At 40.6% G+C, this 18812-nt stretch overlaps 1 protein-coding gene across 8 annotated transcripts in view; it reads left to right on the plus strand.

Moving 5' to 3' along the window:
- The window catches only part of TTLL5 (tubulin tyrosine ligase like 5), a 128528-nt gene that overhangs the window by 59399 nt on the left and 50317 nt on the right, over positions 1 to 18812 (plus strand). For 6 of the 8 annotated variants that reach the window (XR_014585487.1, XM_083839746.1, XM_083839741.1 and 3 more), the window contains 2 exons: positions 776 to 966; positions 14567 to 14721. Coding sequence is in view for 7 of the 8 variants with exons in the window: in XM_083839746.1 (XP_083695872.1) it covers positions 776 to 966; positions 14567 to 14721 (346 nt within the window). In the remaining variant the exon portion in view is untranslated. Of the gene's footprint in view, positions 1 to 775; positions 967 to 14566; positions 14722 to 15237; positions 17395 to 18812 lie in introns of those variants that run through there. The other 2 variants (XM_083839744.1, XM_083839745.1) reach the window with 2 other exon arrangements.

Genomic DNA, 18812 nt, shown 5'->3' on the forward strand with positions numbered 1-18812 from the left:
GAGGAGAATGGGGGTTTGGCATTGACAAAAGCTCATATAGGTAATATATATTACCTATATATAAAATATATATTATATAATAATATATAATAATAATTATATAAATAAATATATATTACCTATATATAAAACCTGTGCAGAACAGAAAGCTGTATTCTCCCTAAAATCTGTAAGAAGTATCATACCTGCTTTTTTGTCTGTATGATCAGCAAGCTGAGAAAAAGTCTGACATAGTATTAGGGTGGATCCAGAAGAGGACCACAAAAATGTTCAGAGGGCTGGAGCATCTCTCCTGTCAGAGTTGGGGTTGTTCAGCCTAGAGAAGAGAAGGCTTTGGGAAGATCTTCTTGTAGCCTTCCAATACCTAAAGGGGGCCTGCAAGAAAGATGGGGAGACTATACCCTCTTTACTAGAGTGTGTGGTGATAGGACAAGGGGTAATGGTTTTAAACTAAAAGAGGGTAGGTTTAGATCAAATATAATATACTAAAATATACTAAATATACTAAAAGAGGGTAGGTTTAGATTAAATATAAGGAAGAAACTCTTTACTATGAGGGTGGTTAAATACTAGAACAGGTTGTTCAGAGAGGTCGTTGATGCCTCCTTCCTGGAAGTGTTCAAGGATGGGACTTTGAGCAACCCGATCTAGTAGAAGGTGTCCCTGCCCATGGCGGGGTTTGGAACTAGATGAGTTGGAAGGGACCTTGGAATCATAGAATGGTTTGATCTTTATGATGCTGCTAACTAAGCATGACCAGATGTTTGTTTGGTAGGTTTGTGCCATCGCAGTCCAGGTGGACAGCATGTGGGCCCAGCTGGGATACACAAAGATACAGAAGACGCTACTTCTCAGGGCAAACGTTACAGCCCCAGTATGGTAGCAGCAGAACTGCAACAGCTGGCAGAAAAGCAAGCAGCTTGTCAGTATTCCCCACCAAGCCACATCAGTCTCCTTACACAGCAGGTATGTACGCTGCAGTCCCTGTGACAACAGAAAAATCTGTCACAAACTTCTGTGTCAGCAGTGAGCTGGGATGAGGTACGCTGGAAAGAGTAAATCTCATGAAAATAGATTTTTGTCATATTGTTAATTGGAAGTGTTTACAGTCACCAGAATTTTGATTTTCTGTGAGAACATTGCTAAACAAGAACATTGCTAAAGTCCTTTTTGTAGAAGAAAGTGAGTCTGGGCAGAAGATTAGAAAATATGTTGTGAAAAAAACAAACCCATGCTTGGTCTTATTAAACAAACTAAGTCCTCTCAGATTTGTGCTTCCATGAGAATTGCTTCCTCATTCCTCGAGTGTGTCATCATAGTGCTGGAAATGAAAGTCTGCAGAATGGATTCTGTTATAAATTCTATACTCCAATAACATTTCAGAGAAATAATGAAGTTATGAAGTAATGAAGATATGATAACTCTTGCTAAACAGGGCAGTATATATGAAATTTACATTGACTTCTGGTAGATTTCTACCTAATTTCAAATTTCTTTGAGTTATGTCCTATAGGACTGTCTACACAAGTGTTCTTTTTTTTCTTTTTTTTTGCTTACAGCATGCTACAGTTGTAAACTTTAAACTTTTGTATTCCTACTGCAGCTAGTTACTGATAGCTAAATTAGGAATTATAGAAAGGGGATCCAGAGAGACATTCACAAAGATCTACATGACATGGAGTGTGTAGCTTCCTGAGCACAGCTGCACTGGATGACAAAGGGGCACACACTAGTAAATTGTAGATGGTAGAAACTGTGTAGCCACCAGTCAGTCAATCAGTGTGGATATGCTCAGGTCTGAAAGTGGCTATGAAGTGCAGTAGCAGCTCTGGGAATGTGTTGGTCATGGTACACTGGTTGTATTGCTTTTCACTTTTGGGTTCTTCCAAGACAGATACTTGCACAGGAGGTAGGAAATAGACAGGAGAATGAAGGTGCTAACTCCTTCTTTGTGACAAGCAAACAAGGAAGACCTCAGATGGTAGCATGAGGTCTAGGTTTTTCTCAGTGACCTTGATACATTTTTGCATTAGGCTACACAGTGTTTGTATAGGCTTTGCTTCTATATTGAAATTCAGAAAAGTGGTTTGGGTTGTGTTAGTGGTCTTCTGTCAAAATGAAAAAGGGGATTCATGAGTCAATGAAAAGTTCAGAGCTGGAGCTCTGTCCAGCAATGAGTTTCTTTCCCGAGCTTGCATCTATTTGGTTCTAGACATCTGTTCTCTACTGTAATTCTCTAGGCCATGTTTTAGCAATAATCCCTCTGGACAGATTAAATCTGAAGCCAGTTTAGTATGAAAATTTGGATAGTTTAGTTGAGGACAATTTAATTCTGTTCTTTTAAGGCAAAGTACAATCTACAATTAAGGCAATTCTATAGTACTGCATTACCTTCCTATGTGTTTCTAGTCAGGGTACTCTGAATTGATGCTTTCCCTTTTTTATTTTTCCATTTAAGCCTCTTGAAATATGATAGTCTTTTTAAAGTAGAAGTATTTTTAAAAAAAATTGTCATGTAAACCCCTGGAGGGGAACATCACTTACCGAAATAATAAAAATAGTACAGTTGTTTAAAGCCAGTCCAGCAAACTGGAGTTAGTATACCTGGTTTGAAAGTACCTGACTGGTACGAAAGGGACTTGATATTTAGATTTAACGGTGTTTAATGGCAAGATTAAGACTATTGATTGTTGGGTGTGGGGTGGGGAGAAAGACTATTGAAAATATAACTACTGCTGTGGGCTGCTGCTTTTCCAAGGGCAAGAACTTCTATGTGAGCTGGGTGCCTTTTGACTGTGCCTTGGTTCTCTGTGTTGTACCCAGCTGTGTCTTGGGGGTGGGGGTACTCTAATCCAATACCTCCTTCCAAGAGCAGCTGGGAAACTTGTTTTCCATTCCAGTTCTTGTGAGAATTGCTTCTACTATCCAAGTACTATCCTGGGTCTCTGGGGTTCCTGGGAATGTAGCCTCAACAGCTGTGATTTGAATGATGTTGCCATTCTGGTTGGGAGTCCATCTCCGGTTCTCTCTAATCCCTGCTGTTCCTCGCTGTTTCCTATCTATGCCCACAGCCCCTGCTTCATATTTTCTCTCACACTCCTATATTCTATCTTCTGTATTAAATGAATTTAATTTAAATCCATTGGCTGCTGAAAGGACAATGTTCAAAGGGCAAATTTTATATGTAAGTAGCTGAAGAACTTTGAACAAATTTAACATCTGTTTTCAGAAAACAAGATTTTGTGATTATATCATCTGACTGTCTTGTCAGTCCTCTCCATTTGCTTCTGAAACACCAGATGGGTGACTTGTGTAACTGTCATTAACGATAACTGCAGGAAAGATGTTCCTTAAGGACACACTAGAGAATGACAATCTCAAGTTAAGTTATGAAAAATAAATATTCAGTTTTACAAACGAGTAACACACTGAAGCTGCTAGGGAGAATCCTTATAGTTAAACATAAAGCTAACATTCATTGTTAACGCCTTCTGAGGAGTTTTATTCCATTTTATTTACTTTACGCAGACTTAGAATGTTTTTGTGCTTACATGAAGTCTAACAATAAAGCTGATTGTGAGGTTATGACAAACAGAATTCTGTACCTCCATCCATATGAAATCTTTCAAACACTTCCTGATTTTTGCAGTAGTCACCATCTAAGTTCAGTACTCCGCAGTATACAAGAACAACAAGGTGTTCCTCTTGCGATCTCCCACTAAGTCCTGTAAGCAAGCAGTGCGGAGATATCTATGGAAGATGTGTGCCTTCAAGGGTCCAGCATTATCCCGATAAATTCCTGGCTAAGTGAGCTAATAAGGGGGCATCTGAGCTACAAAGGTCACAAGAAAACAAGTATGCAGTTGAGAAACTCTGTCCAAATCCCCTGAGATTCAACTAAATCTGTCTTAAAAATAGTGCATTCTTATTTCTTTCATGAAAATGTTGAGTGCGTAGAAGTACAAGGCAAATGAATGTTTCAGTCAAGGGCTACAAGGAAGTGCAGTTCAACTGTATCTGTTGTGTTTGGATTTTTGACTAACCAAATGCATATATTAATTAGCAGTGAACAGGACTAATTTGGAACTACCTGCAACATGTGCTGCAGCTTGTTTGTAAGTTACTGGATGTAAGGAGGTGAGATCTTGGAAGGTGTCACAGGGAACAGGCTTGTAAAAGACATGGTTATTGGCCAAGGAGATGTGCAAGGATGCCACAGAAATCAGATCTTCTTTATTCTGCTATTGGTAGATTATTTTATTAACATATTGGGAATATAGTCTAGGTCTGTGGAAACAAGTCTTGGAGGATAAGGGCATTAGAGAGATTAAATTTCCTTTGTATTATTTTTTTTTCACTGTAGTAGATGCGTTTTCTTTCCAGGTAGTTAAATGAGGCTCCTACCAGAAGAAAAGATAGGATAGGCAAAAAAATGTTTAGTGAGCCTCCTGTGGCTGGATGTTATGAAGAAATGCAACACGAGAAGTGACAAAGTTTCTAACAAAAGGTGTGGTTGGTGGTGATGTTGTTACAGAAGACAGACATGTAGCAAATATACTTTTCTGCAACAAAGTCTCTAAAAGTTTCCAATAAATTAAAGTAAGGAGTCTTGCTCCAGAACCAGATGACCACGCACTGAAACAAATAAAGAAATTTTAATTCACACAAACATAATATAAACAAACAAACCACCACCAACAACAACAAAAACAACCTTCCTATGTCTTGGTCTGTTAAAATTGTTTGAACTGAGAAAAGTGGCAAGTTGTGGAACTGAGTCTTGTTGTTTACACTTATAAAAGAGTTTTTGGCAATCTTTCAGCAAGGACTGTTAAGCCAGGTGCTTCAGGGTGAGGGGTATATAGATTGGAAACAAAAAGCAAATAAAGGAATATCTGGCCCCTTTTCAGCCCAGCAAGTGGCTAACTGAAGTTACAAAATACAGAATGCACAAGATGGAGTGTAAAATTAAATTTGAAAGGAGGACATTAATAATGACTGGCAAATTACTACCTAAAGTGTGAATATAAAAGCAAGTTATTGCAAGGTAATATAGGGTGTGAATTTACAGTAGATTAACTACTCTGTAGTGTTCATCCATGTGAACACATACTTGTGCAGCTTATGTTTACTATGTGAGGCAACTCTTGGTATCTTCTGTATAAAGTGGGTTAGAAGTGTCCAGACGTTCATTTACTGTGAAGTTGTGCGTGCTGTAAACTTGAACTCTAGCCTACCTCTTGGAATTTGTCAGTATATCTGTATTCTTCTGTATTCTTCTTATATGAAAAGCAAAGAGAAATCTAACTTCATTAAGTGGAGTGCAATCCTAGATGAAGTTCAGTGTTTACAAATAACTGATTAGATGATGAGCAATAACCTCAATTGCTTAAAATAACAAACAAAAATAATTGCCTGTTTTAGGAACAGGATAGGAAATAGTATGCAATTATGTGAAAATTAATACATTCCTTCCCTCAAAGAACTGTCTACAGTTCTGGTTGCTGTTTTTGAGGTGAATTCAGGAAAATATCTGGGATGCACAGATGGGTGACTGCAGTGGTTAAGTACATAATATTATTTTCACTTTCTCATTAAAAATGCAAGATTGTTTAGGCAGGAAATAAGTATGAAGGAATTATACAGAGCAGTGGATGACAAGGTAAATAATGTTGATTTATATTCATGTTACTCTGAAGAAGGAGGGTATTCAGTTCAGTAGGAAGAGATCCGAATAAAAACTGATAAAAGTAAATAGTTACTGTCACAGAACAGACTTATCTGAAAATTCCTGCAACAAGATGCAATTAAGGTAAAAAGCTTAATAGGATTCAGAGCTATATTAGGTATTTATGTGGCAATATGAAATGGTATAGTTATCTCAGAATAATACTCCCATTTTCAGATTGTCCAGAAGCTTTGCTTGTTTGGTTTGCCCATTGCCAAGCGTGAGCCTAGGATAGGAAGAGTAGTATTGGAGAACGAAGCCAGATATATTAGTGAATCTGGGAATGAAGTCTGAAGATACAGTGACAAGGGCTTATCAGACTGTATTAGGGACTGAATTGCTTTTGTTGTCTTGGCTTGTAGTACAGGATCCTTACTGGCTCCTATGCTACTTCTGGACAACTGAACTAAGAGGTGTTTTTTTTGGTCTGTACCTACTGTTAGTGATTGGTCTTACCTGATGAATTGGTGGATGAAGGCTGTGACAAAAATAATCTGGACTTGTTTTTTCCTCTGCTGTGTTCCGTACCAGGCATTAATCCTAAAGTCTGTACTTAACGTGTGTTTAGCATAAAATACTTCTGTGTGCTTGTATTGTAGGACTTTCTACAGGGAGGATGTTAAAATGCACAGCACGTGTGTAGATCCGGCGCCAGGTGGCTGGATCCTGGATATGTATATGCTTTCCTTTGTGAATAGCATGCTACTTCTCTCTGAAATATACTGTAGGGTAAAAGGAGGGTTTTCTCCTGCTGTGCTGGGTCTGTGTGAGGTCCCTATCACTGGCTGGTGTGGAGGGGCTGCAGCTGATAGCTGCCAGGCTGGAGTACTTTATAGTTATTAATGCTAGTGAACAGAAGAATGTGTTGAATTGGCCAGCTTCGCTAGGAGGAGGAGGAAGAGAAGGAGGAGGGGAAGCCTTGTGGGAGCTCTGCCCTTCTCTGTGAGGGGGAGAGTGAGATTTCAGGATCCACCTATCATTAGGAATAGCTCCAATTCTTCTAGCCAGGGAGTTCAATCATAGGGATAACATCAGACCACCCAGGCAAGGGCTAGACCCAGCTGTCTCCATCTCAGCTATGCAACCAGTCAGTGCCCAGAATCTAGCAGCCAGGATTCCTGCAAACATGCTGACGGGCCCATAGGAGGACGGGGCACTCTTTTCATTCTACATTTTTAATTTGGACAGGAAGTGGAAACTAGGACGAAGGTGAGTTTACTGAGCATTAGGACAGTGGAGAGGAAGAAAGTGAGGAAGAAATGGAAGAGGCAGTTTGCAGTGCCCCAGATTGCCTTTGTGGGAATTGTTTGCCACAGGAATCTCAAAATGAAGAGCTTCAGCTTAACATCAGTTACAGCAATAACTTGAACCCTATCATTCCTCCTCAGTTACCTATCTCAACTACACAGCTTGGCACCCTGGCCTGCATTGTCCTCAGCAGAGGAAAAGTGTCAAAAGAGTCACAAAGCCAAGTGCCAGTGTGTGAAAACACTGTACAGGTCCCAGTGGTCATCATCTTCAGTTCTGGATCTGAGCAGTGCAACATGGTGACTACAAAGACTACAATAAATATTTTCAGAACTTTGGGGTATTTTCCCCACCAAATGTGTTTTTTTTTTCCGGGTTAGTCCCTTGCTTTGACTCAACTCACTTTATCTGAGTCTTAGTCTGATTCCTTTTCCTTACATAACTATTTGGTTGGCCTTTACCTTTACACTGACAGAGTGGAAGGGAATTGTAGAGGAAAAAGGCATCTTACTCTGTAACCAGAAAGAGGTGCAAGAAGACAGGAGATGAAGTCTGAGGTCTATTTTATTTTTGTCTTTCGTACAGCTCTCTGCACTGTTGCAGGGCCCCATCTCCTCCTCATCCCCAGGCTGTTGACACAAGATTTAGAACTGCTTCTAAGGCTACTGACTTGTAGCATCACCAGTACTACAACTGGGTACAGCAGAGGCTGTAGGAAGCAAAAATGTCAGTGTGGCTTCTGCAGAGCAGGGATTGAACCCTTTTGCTCTGAGACTTCAGAGGGAATAGGAGCAGAGGCTTTTGTTTTGGTGCAGCAGCATTTGCAGATCTAAATGGGGCCAGGCTGAGCAGCTAGAACTCATCTTATGGGAAAGATTACACCCCGGTCATCAAATGTTTGGCAGGACTATGTCTTATCAAAATCACTCCCACTGGGAAGTTTTGAGGCAGAATGTGTCTAAATGAAAGCCTGACTTTTTCAGGAGGAGGAGGAGGGGAGTTCAGTCATCCACAGCAGCAGTACTAACTTTTTTTTTTTCATTGTTAAGTGGATGCATACGCTGGAGACACTACAAAGGAATTTGCAAGTTTGTCAGGTTTCCCAGGAATGTCTCTGGCAGGTCTTTGTCTGGAACATTTTCTGGAGACTGGAACACTTGTGCTCTGTATGCATATGTATATCCTGTAAGCTGGTAAGCTCAGCAAGCAGAGAAGGAATGTCACAGGCCTTTGGCCAGATTAGCTTTGGTACACACACAGATTTCACACTTCCCAGCCTGCTGTTAGCCCCAGTTTTTCCCTTCTTGCTGGCTGCTCCTGCAAATTCAAATTTGTGCATGAAACGAAGCTGTTTTAGTATGGGGTGTGGTCAGCAAGCTGACCTGGGTCACAAGAAGGTGGCCCTAGAAAAATGTTTGTATTGTGTGGTTTCTCCAAGGAACCTGTAGTAGGTGTGTTTTGTGCCACTGTTCAGGCAGTGAAAGTGTGCATGTTTGAGATTGTGGTTTGGGGTTTCCTTTGCCATTTCAGAAAAGAGGCACATTAAGGTCCACTGATGTTTCCCATACCGGGATTGCCTGTTGGATTCCAGCCTCTCAATATATTAAGGAAGATGGACTGCAAGGCAGATGGACTGTGTCCAATAGCTCTAGAAGACCTGGGTGCTTTGTTAGACCACATTGTGTGGGTCTGGGCTAGATCGAATGTACATGGGAGCTCTGTGGTGAAGACAAGAAAATGCAGCACAAAGGCTGATGAGGGGACTGATTAAAATGAATATTTATGTTATTGCAGTATGTAGTCAGTCATCTCTGAAGGCTGAACAAAGAGAAATATCATTGAAAGAATGTAGCAAAATACTTTTTTTTTTTAATGGAAAGTTGTTAGCTCTTACCCTCAGTTCCTGGGGATATAAATATTTCACTGATCTCAAAAGCTCTGGGGGATGTGTGCCTAAGGAAAGCTTGGCAGGTGAAAATAAAGTCACAATGGAAGCCAGGTAGTGAAAGAAAAGAAACATTTGTTTTACAAGCTTTTGGATATAAAGATGGCATTGATGGATGGAATGGATTAGTAAGTAATAAAATGGGAAATTAGGGATTGACTGGGGGGTCTTGAAGAAGTCAGAGTGAGTGCACAGGAAAAAGTAGATCAAAAGACAAAAGAGAAGATCCCACAAATGATTAGGCATTTTGCATATTTTTCATTAGTTTTCTAATGGAGTGATTCCTCCTTTGAACTTATGATATAGTGTTATCTTCTCCTATCTGAGCATCAAAGCTTAAATGTTCTGGTCTGATCATAAGGCCAATGTTCTTCTACCTTACGTGTGTCCTACCATGATCCCTGTCCAATCTTTCTTTAAAGGAAAAAGGTTTCCTCAATGAACTGTTGAACCAACCAACTTTGAAACTTACTGGTAGTAGACGTTGTGCCAAAAACTGTGGCATTAGGTCTCTTCCTGTTTCAGACTATGATAGAGAGAGATTTTCATCATACTGGAGGTTTTTCTGGAAGAGAGAATAAAGTAGGACTATGATGACTGCATCTTTTTGGCCCATCTTAGTCTTGATTTTTGAAATACGTCTTCACCTCCTGGATCCCTTTTCTTCCTCACTAATCAGAAAGACCCAAATGGAAGTCTGAGATGTGTGAACTGGAGAAGATGCAAGTGTGGCTCCAAGTAGAAGAAATAGCCTTAGACTCTGTAGACCTCCAGTCCTCAGCACACTTTTTATAGGCAAAAGGATACGATTGGCCTCTGGCAGAAGAGTACTAAAACTGTCAACTGGGGAGTGTGAAGTAGGCGTTTTTTGTACTGCATTGCTTGCTTAATGTTGTAACACAATGACCAGTGAAACTCAGGATCTGCTGTTCAGGATGTTGGTAATGAAAATTTAAGACATTTTTCCACTGCCAAGAGGGGCAGAGTAACAGTATCTAATGATTATGTGCCGCTATTCACTCTGCTTGGCTCATGCAAAGCAGCAAGAGAAACAATTGACCTTTTGCGAACTTTTTCCTGAATCCTTGAAGGAATCTGCAGCGCTGGTTTTTTTTTTTTTTTTGGTGTCATTGTTAACAGTTGCTACTTTGGAAAAATCAGAATGTCTGCTGCTTTATGCTTTAGCCTATTTGAAACAAGATCAAAATGAAAATAATGCATTTTATTCAAGTTCTTGAATGTGATAATGGGAAACTGTTGAAAGAATAGTGTAATGTAGATCAGGAACGTGAAAGATATTGAGCTTCTCTTCTGACTCTTGCTTGTGATTTATTTTAAAGGTTCTTTGTCTATAGAATATTATTTTTAGAAACAAGTTCTGTATTGGAGCTTTCATTCTTCCTATCTATATTTGGAGATTTCACATTTATAAAGCAGATTAACAAAAACAAAACCCTCAACTCTTGTATCTGGCACTTTTGGGTATCATTACCTGACCTTGGTTTCGATCTTAAATTTATTCAGAAATATATTTCTCTGAATGAAGCAAGACCATAGAGACCTGATTCGTTTAAGCTTATGTATTTCCAGTGTCAAGAGGGCAAATGTATTGCTCACCTTGAAACACGTTATTAAAAATAAACAAAATTTTGGGAGATGAGGGGTTGGAAAGCTGCCTGGCCGAGAAGGACCTGGGAATACTGGTTGATAGGCAGCTGAATATGAGCCAGCAGTGTGCTCAGGTGGCCAAGAAGGCCAACAGCATCCTGGCTTGCATAAGAAGCAGTGTGGCCAGCAGGTCTAGGGAGGTGATTGTGCCCCTGTACTCGGCTCTGGTGAGGCCGCACCTCGAGTACTGTGTTCAGTTTTGGGCCCCTCGCTACAAGAAGGACATGGAGGTGCTCGAGAGAGTCCGGAGAAGGGCAACGAAGCTGGTGCGGGGTCTGGAGAACAAGTCTTACGAGGAGCGGCTGAGGGAGCTGGGGTTGTTTAGCCTGGAGAAGAGGAGGCTCAGGGGTGACCTTATCGCTCTCTACAGTTACCTTAAAGGAGGCTGTAGCGAGGTGGGGGTTGGTCTATTCTCCCACGTGCCTGGTGACAGGACAAGGGGGAATGGGCTAAAGTTGCGCCAGGGGAGGTTTAGGTTTGATGTTAGGAAGAACTTCTTTACTGAAAGGGTTGTTAGGCATTGGAATGGGCTGCCCAGGGAGGTGGTTGAGTTGCCATCCCTGGAGGTCTTTAAAAGACGTTTAGATGTAGCCCTTAGTGATATGGTTTAGTGGAGGACTTGTTAGTGTTAGGACAGAGGTTGGACTAGATGATCTTGGAGGTCTCTTCCAACCTAGACGATTCTGTGATTCTGTGAAAAAAAAAACCACTAACTTTTTTTGTTGTAGGTCCTCATGAATAACTATCTTCCTTTTGAGCTCCACGGCCTTTCTTTTTTTCTTTTTGTTTGTTTGTTTGTTTTTCACTACTCCTATTTTTGAAGCTGCAAGCAATTCTATACGGAGCTTTTGGTATGTGCTTTGGTCCAGGTACTGTACTTTATCTTCTTTTAAGCCAAAGAAACCATTGATTTGTTGTTAAGTATTTGCCTTTTTACGAATACTATTGCATCAGGTAGACAGGAGGGCTAGCATCTGGAAAATGAAGCCACTCTGTACAGATGTGTTGGGGGTCCCTTGGCAATCCACCAGAACATCCTGGTGAGCTAATTATAGCAGCTGGAACGTCTCAGCACATGGCACAGTATTAAGTAGTAACACCCATCTGGGTGGGCTGGCTGCAGCTAAACCTTACTCTCTTGCTGGTCTTCTCTCCCTCATTCTGAATCCCTTGCCTGTCTTTAATCCTGCTGTAATTTAAACACCTGTCTCTCTGGAATGTGTGAAATGTCCCTTCTACCTATGCTAAGCTATCTGCTCACCTGCTTTGGTTGGAAAGACAGCTTTCAAATAAACAATGATACAGTATGAGAGAAGAAAGCATACCACATTAATAGAGCAGGGGTGAGCTGGTAATTCATCAGACTAAATGCATCTCGGTATCAGGATGATGAGGACAGAAGATTGGATAAAGTTGTCCTGTGTTCACACATGACTGTGTTCGCTAAGTTGCGGTTGCCGTTGCTGATGATCTAAGAATTGCATAGATCCTATTTCGCGTACTATGTTGGCCTCTGTCTGCCTCGTTTGCCATTCTTGCCTTTTTTTTCTCTCCATCATAAACTCTGTGTGGCCAGAAACTGTTAGGTATTTGCGTGGTGCCTGGCACAGTTAGACCTAGATCTAATTTGATGGTTTTTATTGTTGCCATGAAAAGGCTTTATATTAAAGTCTACAGAAGACTTTAATTAGAGGGTGAGGTTGAGGCACCAAAGTGACACCTAATGCTGTTTTCTGTATAAGGTGCCCATTTCTAAGCCTGCCCAATGTCCCACCATAAGACTTTGTTTTAAGGTCTTACAGGTTCCCTCCACACCTAGGATGCTAAACTGAATTTCTCTGTAGACTAGAATTTCTTGCACTTCTTGAGTACTGAGTCTTGAGACCCTGTTCTCCTCTGTTTTCAGTGACCTGGTCTGTGTTGGGCTTGCAACCTAGTTGACTTGAATGCAGAATAAAGAACAATTCTGCAAAGGTGTGGAGAACAGCTCGGACAAGGGGTGTTGTAAAATTTGGACCTGGGCCCAGCATGGGAAAGGATGCTGAGAAGTATTCGGGTGAAAAGACAGAAATGGAAGGACATGTGGTATATGTGGTCCAAAGAGGAATCCAGATGTTAGGACTGGGTGAACAAATAGATTGGCAAAATGAGCAGGCTGGGGAGGGGAATAAAAACTAGAACAACTTGGGTAGGGTGCGTGAGCAACTGGAAGAGGAACTAAGAACAGAAGTGTGGGGAGAAAGATCAAATAAGCTACTCCCATGGAAAGTTCCTAGGTCTGGGATGGTGTGGCTCAAAGGCCAGTAATAGTGTGGATGCCAGTGCTGGAAGTTAGGAAGACTGAAACTGGAATGAGCAGAAAAAGGAGAATGATGTATGAAGTGTGGAAACTGGGACTGGATGAGAAGAATGATGCACCAACAAGGAAGACAAATGGGAAAGGATTGAACTGGGAATGGACGAGACAGAAGGGGTTCCTTCTGGAGACGTGGGCAGGAAAATAGCGTGTAACCATAACAATTTAATTCTGTCCAGAATTTCAAGTAGAAGTTAAGAATTCTGAAGTCAGGAAAAGCTTAGATGCCTTGTTACTACGAAACCACAGAGGGGGTGACAACCTACTGTGTTTCCAGATACAATGTTAGTTCACATTCCAGAGTTCAGTCAGAGGATATGAAGTCTGCAGTCCTGTCTGTGTAAGACTGTTGTAGGTATGAGTGTAGTATTATGCGAAGAAGCTTGTATGTGTTTGTTTTAGTACAATTTCACATGAATTCTGGTAAAAGAGCATTGTTAAGATGACAAAGCTGGGAATTCACAAGCTATGTTTAAGCATTTAAAGGAAGTTAGGTCACACCTGAGTGACTTAATGAGCATCACCTTTGAGACCTGGAGCAGATGTAGGGCTAGTCTTCAGGCTCTTCTTTTCTTGTTGTCCTGTATCTCACAGGCTACGTGCTTTCCAGTTGCCACAGAAATGAGCAGGGGCAATACAAACAAGTCTTGTTTGCCATACAACCTTAATCTTGGTGCAGAACCAGGTCTGTTCTGTGCTCCTAAAAAAGCAGTATGTGATCATGTAATTAAAGACTGTCAACCTTTATAGTGTTTTGTAACCTTCATAAACTGTTTTTTAAACATAAACTATCACTTAAGTTTCTATAATAGATACCATTACCTTATGAATGTAGTCTCTCTTCAACAGACCAACAGGTAGTGTATGCTTGCAGAGTTTGATCTTTTTAGAAGATAAGCAACACAACAGGAATGTTCAGAGAAAGAAACAATGGAATGCATTTTATATGCTTAAAAACACATTGATACTTGCTTTACAGTTTGATATAACAAACATCTACCAAACATGATTAGAGGCCATCGTTAACTAACTTGTATGGTTACTAGCGTGAACACTTTAAAGGTGGTTTGGGTGAGAAGTTTTATTCATGTGTGGTGTAGTTTGATACTACGTTTTATATCCAAGGTATATCTCTGTGCATAGATGGGGAGGGTAGAGGGGAGACAGATGTATGTGGCTGGTTTGGTGACACAGCTCATGATGAATGGGCAGATACACTGAGCTCTGCTCAGAAAGAGTAATATATAAGCACCTAGCTTTTGATTGTAGATTTAATCTTTTAATGTAGAGTTAATTTTTATTGTATCCTTGTTATTTGTTCCATGGCAGGAAATGCTTTTGTGCTTTAGGATTTTTGTCTGATTCTTGTTCTCGTCCTTCTTTGTGCTTCTGTGAATGGAAGGATTGTAGTTTTAATGCTGGATACGTGAATTCATCTCAAGCATGGTTGCTGTTGGTGTCATCTCTGGCTCCTTTATGTAGCTAGCAAAATTCTTCTGTATCTGAAGATTGACTTCTTTAGCAGTCTTTAGTATGTGCTCTTTCCAGTTTACCTAGTGCCACCTTTTGTTCATTTCTTGGTTTTTAATAGTTTCTGTTGTCTTTTTCTTTGCCTCTTCAGTTAACAAGCTTGAACTTGGCAAGTGGAGCTGTAACCAAGGGGAATGCAGCTGGGCCCCAGAGCTACCGGTCAACACTCAACAGAAAAGGGTCACTGTGGGCTGTTCAGTCAGACACTCATACAGCTGACAGAAGATGCGTCTCTTCAGCAGTCAGGTAAGATAAAGCTGGTGTTCCAGATTTTGAAGGAGAATACTTGGCACTCAGGAGCTCATTCATAACTTATGTTTATCCTCTTGCTCAGAAGATAACATCTAAGGGCCAAGTACCAGTTCTTTTCAGGTCTATCCTAGAAACTAGGCCTACAAAACCAAATTTATGTTGCCAGTGCTGGCAGGTTCATGGTGAAATAAGGAAATAGATGAACGTGTGGAATGGAAGGGAAATGTCTGTTTCTCTTCCCTGATTATTTCTCATCCTGGTATCTGTGAGTTTGGGTTCACTGCCGTTGAGACATTTGCAGAGTACAAACCTATTCCTGATACTGCAGAAATCTGCACCAAGGCCTCATCTTCATGCTTTTTCCTTGAATATCTAGTTTAGGTTGTTCAAAGATAGAGCAACATCTTGTAGAATTTTACTAAGTTTCCTTTTCAGATGGCTTCCTTCTGTTCTTTATTAATTTTGGATATTGGAATTTTTATTTATGTCTGATACACTCATCGGACTCAGGGCAGAGGACTATGATTCTGCAGGAAAACTATTCTTCCTGGGATTGAAAGAGCAGCAATATTTACTGGAAGGATTCTGGATCTTGGAAGCTAGGAGCAAGGTGAGCTTGCTGCAGAAGGCTGGGCCTAACACAGGCCCAGAACTGCTTGAAATTTCTGATTTCTTCCTTTGCCTGAGTTTGCCTTCTTGTCCATTTAAATAGAATGATGAGGCAGGGCTTCCACAACACAAGTTTAGGACTTGAAAGTGCTGTGTACATGAAAATATTGATTCTTGCCATTGGTACCTGAATGCTACTGGAAAATGGAGGGAGGTAAGGAGGACAGATATGCAGTACAGAAGGAATACGTGACCTGGGTGGTCATCCTTTCCCAAATGGGTCCTTCAGTAGGAGGATTGGAATGGGATTTGGAAAGCTCAAGTAAAATTGTTCTTATTTCATCAGTCACTGCTTTTTGTCCTGCCTAGAGAAGAGGAATGTGAGAAATGAATTCCTGGCCTGTTTCTGTTCCAGCACAATGTTTGCCTCTGGGGTTTGGAGTTATTGAGAGAGGTGGTGATTCTGTTCTTGGAGACCAGCCAGGGCTGGGCTTACCTAATCCAAATAAAGAACCTATCCAACAGGTGTAAGCTGCCTTCCCCTTCTACACAGTTTTAGAAAGCAGCAGCGTGCAGGCTGGCCTGGAGCTTCTGTTCATTTCTCATCTCTGCTTGCAGCTCTGCATGGATTCAGACATGGCTGGAAAGAAATTACTCAGTCAAAATCTTCTGTTGTGGATCTCTGCAGAAGGCATTGTAATTACCACATTTTTCTGAAACCATTTCTGTTATGTCATTACCTGTAGATCTGACACAACCCAACTTTTAATATCCAGAGCTCCACTCTGAACCATTTCCAGAGCCGTGCCTCATCTAGCGTTGTATTTGTAGTTCAGCAAAGAAATTTGCTTTATTTCTTACAAAGATCCAAAAGTACTTCAGAAGTGTCTGACCACAGCTGGTGATTCCATCTTCAAACTTTTGATGAAACATTTGGTCTTTCAGTACTTGAGTTATTCCGTTATTATTCTCAGAGCAAGACAAAGAAAGATATCTTAAGACCCTTTGTTGAATTATTTTATCTTTGTGGCTGCTTGTGTCAAATGGCCAAAATTTACTGGGAGTTAAAAGTTTAACATAAAAATGGAAATGAAAAACATGAATTCTTGAGGCAGTGCTGGATTACACGGACTGTGAACTTGTATTTAATGAAAGAATTCCAAAAGGAATATCAAGGTTACATGTGGAGACGGCTATCTTGTGTTGCAAACGCCTTTTTTGCTACTTGGTCTGTTACATTGCAGCTCAGCAGTTCATAGAGGGTCATCTGATGGGTGTCAGCCTGTGCTCTGTACTAGATGACTGTTTGAAGAAAAGCTTCCTGTTTTGTTCCATTGAGGTTCTGGTCTATCAGTTGTAGAATTCAGCAGGGATGGAAATATTTTGTCAATGGGTCTCTTATCTGGCTTGCACTTGGCTCCAGTTCAAACATCTGCCTCTGAAGCTCAGTCCCTACAGCTTTTGTATGGCTCTGTGGTAAATCTGAGCCATCTTAGTGCTTCTGAGGTTTGTTTGAAAATTTGATTTTGATGCTTGTGAGCCATGGGATTCAGGCTATTACTGACAAATCTTCCTCCTCTTTAATTCCCACTCTCCCAGTACTGATTTATCTAATTTTTTTCCTGAACAGAAGTTAGTTCTCCATTCTTTTGTTGAATTCCTTTGGCTGTATGAGAAGGGTTGCCCAATCAATAGTCTGCTTGCCAAAAGGCAAAGGAGATCTTGAGTTTGTAATACACAGAGAACAGTTCTGGATACATTAAAATGTTATTGTATGAATCTGTAGTGCTGTCCCTTTTGAGACTTTTTTGTTTCAGTCACTTTCTGTGAGCTTTGTTTCTATTCCCACTCAGCTTGTGATTTAGGCTTTTGCCATGCCCTGGACAAAGAAGCCTGCAGGGCTGTACAAGAGGTGAGATGTTCCAAAGTTGCACTATCATAACAGGGCTGTCCGAGGCCCTCTACCATGTCTGCTGCAGCCCAGCCTTTATTGCCCTTTGAAGCTCCCTGCAGCTATACTAAATCTGCTCTTTCCTTCTATAACCTTAGTCCTGAGGGCCTTCTTTCAGTTCTGTCTCAGCTTCTCACTCTATCAGGCAGGATTGTCACCTATTCACTTTCTGCTGTAAAGGCATTAACATGTTACAGTTACATGTTTTGTAATTTAAGATTACCATTGATAATTTTTCACAATATTAATAATGTAACCTAAGGACAACAAATATGAAAATGATTCCTTATTATCCATTGGAACTCATTTCCAGACATGGATGCCAAGACCTTACTAGAAGTGGGGCATTGCGCAGCTCTTGAAAGCATTCTCAGTTGCATGATAAAGGTAGAAAATAGTGTTTAAGAGAATGAAAGTTGTTGTTCAGAACCTAAACTAATTTCTCAGTACCCATTGGCAAATAGTTGCATAATCGCTAGTGATGAGGATGGTTGGCTTTCCTAGAAGCTTCTGTGACTGGAAGCTGCAGCTGCTGTGTCACTTGTTTTTGAAATTCTCCTCAAAGAATCACTTGGACTCTGCAAATCACTCTCTGTCCAAGACCTGGATTAAAGCTAGTGAAAAATAATTTTTTTTTCTAATTGGTACAGATTTCTGTGTTTTCAGCAGGCACCTTGGACTCAACAATAGCCATCCTTGCCCAGGTTCACCTTTTAGAATTCATACAGACAGTCTGTTGGCAAGAACTCGGTGATTCGGTCACTGTTTTCCCACATCTCTGTTTCATTAGCTTCTTGTTCTTTCATGACATCTTTCTCAAAACCAAAGACAAGATCAACCCAGCTTAGCATATGGTTTTCTTGGATCTTCTGACAGATTTATCTAACTTGGTCAAGCAAGCTTTTCTGTCACCGTTCAGAAGGTAGAATGGCAGTCCAAATTATATCAGGCAGCTTGGGAGGGCTACTGCAGTCAGAAACAAAGGATTCTGCTCTTCTTGTTGGTTAACATGCTCAAAATACTTCTTTGCTCACAGTGTGAGCCAAGGTGCTCAGGTTCATCAGAAAATGATGTTTTGTTGGCAGGCTCTCTAATCTGGGTTAAACAGTACAAAAACAGAGTTTAGATTTTCTGATCTAGGAGTTTATAAGTTGAACTCGCTCTGTTGTCATTATTAATGGTAGTAACAACTCAGAGCATTGTGAGCTGTGTGCATATAGTGGCCATATGTCCAGGTTCCCAAACTTTGTGTATTTTCATTTTAATTTTTTTTCTTGCCTGGAAATCTTGAGTGGGATGGGAAACTAGAAGATTCCACACAGACGTTTGGCATCTCAGGCTTTCAGGAACCCCAAACTGTATGACTCAGGTCTGAAAATCCTGGTTTTCTGTGTCAAAGGGATAGCTTCTTTTACATAAAGGGAAGGCGAAAGTGGCTTCACTGTTTGCTCAATTTTTTATTTTAAATTTTCAAGATGTAGAAGGTAAAATATGAAATCAGGCAAGTGCTTGGACCTTGACTAGA

Source organism: Anser anser (genome assembly GCF_964211835.1).
Source record: "Anser anser genome assembly, chromosome: 5".
NCBI classification, from domain to species: domain Eukaryota; kingdom Metazoa; phylum Chordata; class Aves; order Anseriformes; family Anatidae; genus Anser; species Anser anser.